The sequence below is a fragment of the Nomascus leucogenys genome, chromosome 18 (assembly GCF_006542625.1).
Source record: "Nomascus leucogenys isolate Asia chromosome 18, Asia_NLE_v1, whole genome shotgun sequence".
Lineage (NCBI taxonomy): Eukaryota > Metazoa > Chordata > Mammalia > Primates > Hylobatidae > Nomascus > Nomascus leucogenys.
Window position 1 is genome coordinate 21890464 of NC_044398.1, and position 7759 is coordinate 21898222.

Sequence of the window (7759 nt, forward strand, 5' to 3'; positions counted from 1 at the left end):
ACAGATTTACTATTGATAAACAGGAGATTTATCCAGAATCCCTGACAGGCCAAGACCTGAAGTTCCTACTGATATTCAGCAGGCCAGGCTATAAATACACATGTTATTGAAAGAATATATATATAACACCTTCTAGCATCCCCAGAAAACACACCTGTCTTAGCGTGGGGTCGACAACATTCAACGGGCTAGCCACCACACAGCTGACAGCTATCAGGGCATCTAAGTTTCAGGGAGCACCTGCCACATCCCAGGCACCATCCCTCATGCCTTGCACCTAGCTCATGAACACGCTCCTTTTTCCACCAGAAGACTCACCCAACAGCAATACCCTCCATGATCCCATTTGTAAAAGTTCGAAACTGCAGCCTTTACATCTATGGTCTTCAAAGGTTAACAACAATGTTTCCTTCGGGGCAAGTGGGACAGGGCAGTGAATGGGTGAACAGGGGCCTCTGGATGCTACTGCGCTGCTCCCCAACCTCGGGGGCTGCTCACTTTCTGGTAACTCATCAAGTTGTCTACTTAATCGTCCATGTATGTAACTTACACTGAGTTTTTAAAAGTTAAGAGGTCCATGTTGACAGAGGGATACGGAAAAAGCGAGCGCTGTGGAGTCTTGGGTTCTAGTCCTGGCATCCCCAGTAAATGGTCTATGATTTGGGAGAGTCACCTCTGGGCACCTCCAGGTCTTCATTCCTTACAAAGGGGTCAGATTAGATGCTCTCCAATTCTCTCACGGTGCCATGGCTTTGCTTTCGCTTTTAGGTGGGGAAAAAGGAGGGGTACTGGATGGGCAGAAAAGTAACTCAAAAGCAAGTGGACAGGACATCACTGAAACACAAAATACAAAGCCCATCCCGATTCAGGGTGGCATTCTGTTCTACGACAGTGTCACGAAGAAAGTTCTAAGTGCCTCTCGGGCAGCAGACAATGGCTGCAGTCACCAGGCACTTTCACTAACAAAACTCATTATCACGTCTAGAAATTTTAGAAGTAACATTTCCAAAATATCACAAAGGGGCCAGAGCTGTGAAGGCCAGGGAGCATTCAAACACTGTTATCAGCACTGACTTTGGCCTAATCCTAAAGGTAGACAGCAAAGTTAGACCAAGGCCATTACAATACCTCCCATTTACCCGAGTGTTCAGGGAAGACGGTCCCTTGGTTAACTAAATATTGTGGTTAACCATAAGCCTATACATACCAGAGGTGGATTTTATATTTCCCAAGACACAATTAAGTCCCTTTTGGGTGATGTGAGTGAATCAGAACTCTTAAGGGTCTTGTGAGGAGTGACTCAACGTCAATAAGAACAATGGATAATGTAAAAAGAAAGAAAAAATTGCTCTGAATCAGTATAAAAAATTTAGAGACCAGCATTAGTTTATTATACAGACCACGGAATAACAGCAGTATAAGCCTGAGTATAAAGTCAAAATGATTTTTTTATAAGCAGATCATCTTTCATTGTGTACAAGTAAAACAAATTTAAGAGCTTGGTATAGGGTCAAGATACATTCTTGAGAGCTGCTGAAAGCTAACTCATTTCTTTGGTTTTGCATCAACCCTGTCATCCACTTTGTTACTGTTTATTAAAATTTGGGTAGCTGGGTTAAAAATGGCAGCCAGCCCTTAAATTACACATAGTTACTAAGAAACAGAAATTGTGGTGGGGGCTGGGTGCGGTGTCTCACGCCTGTAATCCCAGCGCTTTGGGAGGCTGAGGCGGAAGAATGGCTTGAACCCGGAAGGCGGAGGTTGCAGTGAGCCTCACGAGACTATGCCATTGCACCACTGCGGGCAACAACAGTGAAATTCCGTCTCAAAAAAAAAAAAAAAAAAAAAAAAAAACGGCCAATAGTGTGCAAGACTTTCTTTTCTCTTTTTTTTTTTTTCCACAGGTGGGGTCTTGCTATGCTGCCCAGGCTGGTCTCCAACTCCTAGGCTCAAGCGATCCTCCCACCTTGGTCTCCCAAAGTGCTGGGATTACGGGCATAAGCCACCGCGCCCAGATGCAAGACATTTCAAAGCAAGTGAAATGAGGACCCCATGGCAAAATAACTGGACCACAAAACCCTATATTGCCTTCAATACCTATGAGAATTAAGCTCTGATTTTTTTTTAGCTTGCCCAAATTCCTATCTAAGCAGTCTAGAGAGTCACACCCTACAAACCATAAATTCTCATCAGATGGGTTTTATTTGACCCCATATGTCGTGACTTACTTTCCAATCTGACTCTGGCATAACATTATAAGACAAGGAAAAAAAAATAAAAATATCTAACCCCAAAATATATTTCCTTGCCATACCTTGAAATTGCCCTGCAGTCTCTTATGGGAAAAATCCACATTTTACAGAGAATCCCCTTTCCCCTGTTTTCCTTCCTTCCTCTCCAGATCCAGGAGATAATCAACTAAGAGCCAGTCACTCTTTCATTTACATAGAAACATTTTACAACGTGCTTGTTCTCTTAGTCGGCTACCTGAGAGCTTCCTCTGCACAATAAAACTTGATCTCCACAATCCTTTATCTTAACTTGAATACTTCCTTTCTATTGATCCCAGGTTTTCAGATAAACTCAACCAATTATCAACTAGAAAATGTTGAAATTTACCTATGGCCTGGAAGCCCCCCGCCGCTTTGAGTTGTTCAGCCTTTCTGAACCAAACCAACGTATTTCTTAAATGTATCTGATTGATGTCTCATGCCTCCCTAAAATATGTAAAACCAAGCTGTATCCCAACCACCTCAGGCACATGTTCTCAGGACCTCCTGAGGGCTGTGACACGGGCCATGGTCACTCACATTTGGCTCAGAATAAATCTCAAAATATTTTACAGACTTTGACTCGTTTTGTCAACACCTAGAATCCAGATTAAATATATATGCAAACGTCAGTATAGATGATACACAAGTGCTTCCTGCAGCTTCGCTACCATTACAAACAGGCAACTGAAGCCAACGGCCAAAGTGTCCTGCGGGACGGGGCTCCAGCCCACCTCGATCACGTGCGCCTAGCACAGGCACAACACAGTTGCCCAAGGGGTCACCCCACAAGGCCCACCCCCACAGTGGGAAGCGCAGCCTGACGGAAGGCCTCGGGGCCCCAGCCGCGCAGGAACCCACTCGAGCCCCGAGGGAGATGGTGCCCAGGGCCTGGGCCGCCCTCCCGGGGGCATTTTCGCAACCCGCCCCCCGCAGCCCCCCGCAGCCCCCAGCCGCCCAGAGAAAGCCGGCGAACGCGCCTGCGCAGTGCGCGCCCCCTCGCCAACCAGGGCAAGGGGAGCAGAGGGGCCAGGCCCGGCACAGCCCATTCTGGGGCGGATGGACACTGCGAGCCACCTCCTCCCCAGGATGAGGGTCCCAGGGCTTACCCGCGCCCAGGAGGCTGGCCAGGAGGAAGACAGCGTACATAGCGCCGTCTGACTCCGCAGTCTGCAATGCGGGACGTCAGCTGATCCCCCGCAGATATAAATCTGCCCTGCCCCGAAGCCGTCCAGTGCGCAGGCGCTAACCCCGCCCCGTCCGGGCCTGACTCAGCGCCTCTGAGGGCGCCTGCGCGAAGGGGAGGCCAATGTCGGGGGGGGCAATGGGAGGGGCGAAGGGAAGGGCTATGGGGAGGAGTGAGGAAGGACTTGGAGAAAGGGAAGGGAAAGGTCATAAAAGAAAAACCCCACTAATTGAATAGGTCAGAGATTATATATGTAAAATGCCTTTTAAATCTCCACATTGTTGGCCGACCGTGGTGGCTGACGCCTGTAATCCCAACACTTGGCGGGCGGAGGGTTCAAGACTAGCCTGGGCAACGTGGTGAAACCCCATCTCTACAAAAAAAATACAAAAATATTAGCCCGTTGTTGTAGCGGGTTTCACATAGAATAGCTTGGGGTTTCACATAGAATAAGTAGTCGTGTAACAGTGAGGGTACAGGGCTCAGTCCTGGCCAGGGGCACGTGGGGGCAGGTGGTGGCACCTGGTCAAAGGCAAGTCCGGGCTGGGCGTGCTGGCTCACGCCTGTAATCTCAACACTTTCGGAGTCTGAGGCGGGCAGATCACGAGGTCGGGAGTTCAAGACCAGCCTGGCCAATATGGTGAAACCCTGTCTCTACTAAAAATACAAAAATTAGCCAGGCGTGGTGGCGCTCGCCTGTGGTTCCAGCTACTTCAGGAGGCAGAGGCAGGAGAATCGCTTAAACCCAGGAGGTGGAGGTTGCGGTGAGTCAAGATCGCACTACTGCACTCCAGCCTGGACGACAGAGCGAGAGAGACGACAGAGCGAGAGAGACTCCCATCACAAAAAAAAAAAAAAAAAAAAGAAAAGACTTTTAAACCTCACATTGTGGTACCGTTAAAGATGTAATACCATTCCTCACCCATCATAAGAGATCATAAGAGTCACAACCAACACTCATGTAACAAGAGACAGCTTCAGAGAAAAGCATAACGAATTTATGTAATCAACGTTTTATGTGACATGGAAGCCTTCAGAAACTAAGACCCAAAGACCTAGGGAAAACTTTATTTTTATGCTGAAGTTCGTTCTCAGCCAAGGGTGTGGTCTCATGGTGATAGACTGAGAGGAAACCCAGCAAGACCTGTGTTCAGATTCTCTTGGCCTTAGTGAAGCATTCCTTCCTCCCGGATATGGGGCAGGAACCCTCTAGAAGGAGGGTCTTCAAAGGAGAAAGGAGAAGAAAAGAGATTGACCTTTCTAGGTTTTATGGATGGCTTTGGGGCATCTATGACCCGCCTTGGGGAAGAGGAATTCGAGTTTCTGTGACCCGTTTTTAGGGAGAAAGAGAGGCGAAGGACAGGAGGGCAGGAGAAGGCCAAGGACTTTGCTGTGACCTTCTAATCTCCTTTAGTTCAAAGTAATCAGCATGTCAAAGTGCCATATTTTGGGGTATATTTTCTGAGCCCCAACAACTCAAAAAGGTTAACAACATATACAAGTTCTTACAGTTAGGATTCAGACTTACCACTGGACCCACACTGTCTCCTAAATCACGTTTCTAGTACTTAGGAGCAGCTTTATTCTGTGCCCCCCTTTCCCTCTTAACATGTCACATGTGCAATCCTTTTCACAAGACTGTGGGTCTTCCCGTGAGCCACAGACAGGCTTTTCAGTATTAAAAACATTCCCTCCTAAGCCTCCACCATGGTTTGTCCGTGGAGTTGGAGGCAGTGGAGGAAAGGGACTGAGGAGAAAAATGAGAGAGAGGAGGAAGTGCCTCAGCCTCTGGAGAAGGGAATGAGAAGCAAAGCCAGAATCTGAGAACCCAGCTAAAAATCCGCCTTGCTGGAGATGGGAGCAGTGCCACCATGTCCACCCCCCGCCTGAATCCAGAATAAGAAAGGAAGGCCTGGGTGGCCCACACGAAGCCAGTCACCCTCTGCCTGTGGCTGCCCCTGCCAGGTCCTGAACAGAGAATGATGACCCCCTCCAGAAGGATAAGAACCTGCCAACCCCAAGGCAGGGAAAGGAGGGGAATCTTAGCCCCTTAGGGCAAGCACTTAGAGGTCATTTAGTCCCACTCCATCATTGTACCTGTAGGGAAACTGAGCCCAGGAGAAAGCAAGACATTTATCCAAGGTCACACAACAGATAGAGACAGAACCTGGCCTGAAGCCGGGTTTCCCGACCTAGGAAGGGCAAACCTACAGTTCCTCCAACTTCCTCCAATCTGCAATCCCCTCTGGAGAACAGCCCCAGGGACTAAGGCCTCAGAACCTTCAGTTCTGTTCCCCTGCAATCTCCCTAAGCGCCCCCAGCCCCCACCACAGCTCTGACTTCCTCTGGGGAGCCAGATGGGGAAGTGTGCCCCATTCACCACAGTGTGCCACGTGAGGCAGCTGAGTGAGTTGGGACAAGACGTGGTCTCAACTGGACACCTCACAGGTCGGCCTCAGTGGCCAGATGGAGACTTCGTGGCTGCTCCACCTTTGGGCTTCCCAAGGCCAGGCAGAAGTGTGGGGCAGACCACACAACAGCTGGTTAAAAACAAGGGAGCTGGGGCTCTAGGACAAATGCCCCCTCCTTCAGCTCCTTGCAGATGGAGGAGCAAAGCATCCCAGTGTTCCATGCAGAGGTTACAGGACCCCAAGCCAAAAGGAAGCTCAGAGACCTCAGATCATCCCCTCTCATCTTGTAAAGCTACTGACATCTCAGGGCTGGTTAACAACAGAGCCTGAACCAGGACTTGTTTTTTGTTTTGTTTTGTTTTGTTTTGTTTTGTTTTGTGTTTTTTTTGTTGTTGTTGTTGTTGTTGTTGTTGTTTGGAGATGGAGGCTCACTCTATTGCCCAGGCTGGAGTGCAATGGTGCAATCTCGGCTCACTGCTACTTCCACCTCCCAGGTTCAAGCAATTCTCCTGCCTCAGCCTTCAGAGTAGCTGGGATAACAGGTGCCCGCCACCAGGCCTGGCTAGTTTTTTTGTATTTTTTGGTAGAGACAGGATTTCACGTTGGCCAGGCTGGTCTCAAACTCTGACCTGAAGTGATCCACCTGCCTTGGCCTCCCAAAGTGCTGGGATTACAGGTGTGAGCCACCACACCCAGCCTTTTTTTTTTTTTTTTAATATTCCTCCTTCATACCTAGAGGAATATGTCAGTGTTTTTGAGAGAAACTTTTGCTGCCTTTCATCTCCTCACCTGTAACTCAACAGTAATATGCTACTTCATCCACCTCGTCCTGAACCCCATAAGGACAGAATTTTAACAAAGAATATAAAAGCAATAAGTAGATTATTATTAATTTTTTTACCTAGTCAGTAGATGCTTAAATCCTCTAAAACAAACAAACAAACAAACAAAACAAAACAAAACAAAACAAAACCTTCTGAACCATCTGCATGTAGGCAACAAGAGCTGTGAAGCTCCTCAAACCCTCTGGCTCTCTTACGCCATTCCTAGCTATGTACCCTTAGGGAAATACTCCAGAAGTGAAGGAATATTTTGTCTGAAGTGTTCACAGAAGGGCCCTTTAGAACCATGGAAGTTGGAAAGATCCCAAGTGCTGAACAATGAAGAGATGACTGCAGAAACTGGCTGGACAGAGCAACGGTACTGAAGCAGCTTTGAAACAGGAGGAGGAGGGAGCAAGGGCTAGGCTGCAGCAAGTCTTCCAGGAACGTGGGTCCCAAGAAACATGGGCAGAGCGAGAAGCCAAACCCCATCTGCTAGTAAGCCCTGCTGCTGACTCCCCAGAGAGGATGGCGGAACTGGTGGAGAGCTTCCAGATCCTGGATCCCACCGGGCGCAGTGGCTCGCGCCTGTAATCCCAGCACTTTGGGAGGCCGAGGCGGGCAGACCACTTGAGGTCAGGAGTTCGAGACCAGCCTGGCCAACATGGTGAAACCTCGTCTCTACTAAAAATACAAAAATTAGCCGGGTGTAGTGGCATGCACCTGTAATCCTAGCTACCTGGGAGGCTGAGGTATGAGAATCGCTTGAACCCAGGAGGCAGAGGTTGCAGTGAGCTGAGATCCCGCCATTGCACTGTAGCCTGGATGACAGAGCAAGACTCTGTCTCAAAAAACAAACAAACAAAAAAAAAAAAAGATCCTGCAGCCTGCAGCACCCCAAAGAGAGGATGCACAGGCAGCCATGGCCCTCCACCCTGTCCCTCTCCCTCCCACAAGTGCAGGATTTCAGCCAGGAGGGGAACAGAGAATTGGAAGTAGGGGGGGAATTCTGACTTTGGATTAACTCATCTTGCATTATTTCACTCATGGAAGTGTCCACATTGTAATTTT

General features: G+C 48.6%; 1 protein-coding gene across 3 annotated transcripts in view; it reads right to left on the reverse strand.

Moving 5' to 3' along the window:
- PSAP (prosaposin) overlaps positions 1–3548 on the reverse strand; it is a 35456-nt gene extending 31908 nt beyond the window's left edge. For all 3 annotated transcript variants that reach the window (XM_030799256.1, XM_030799255.1, XM_030799254.1), the window contains exon 1: positions 3380–3548. In XM_030799256.1, coding sequence (XP_030655116.1) covers positions 3380–3419 — 40 coding nt within the window. In that variant the 5' untranslated portion in view covers positions 3420–3548. The remainder of the gene's footprint in view (positions 1–3379) is intronic.
- Positions 3549–7759: the final 4211 nt, after the last annotated feature.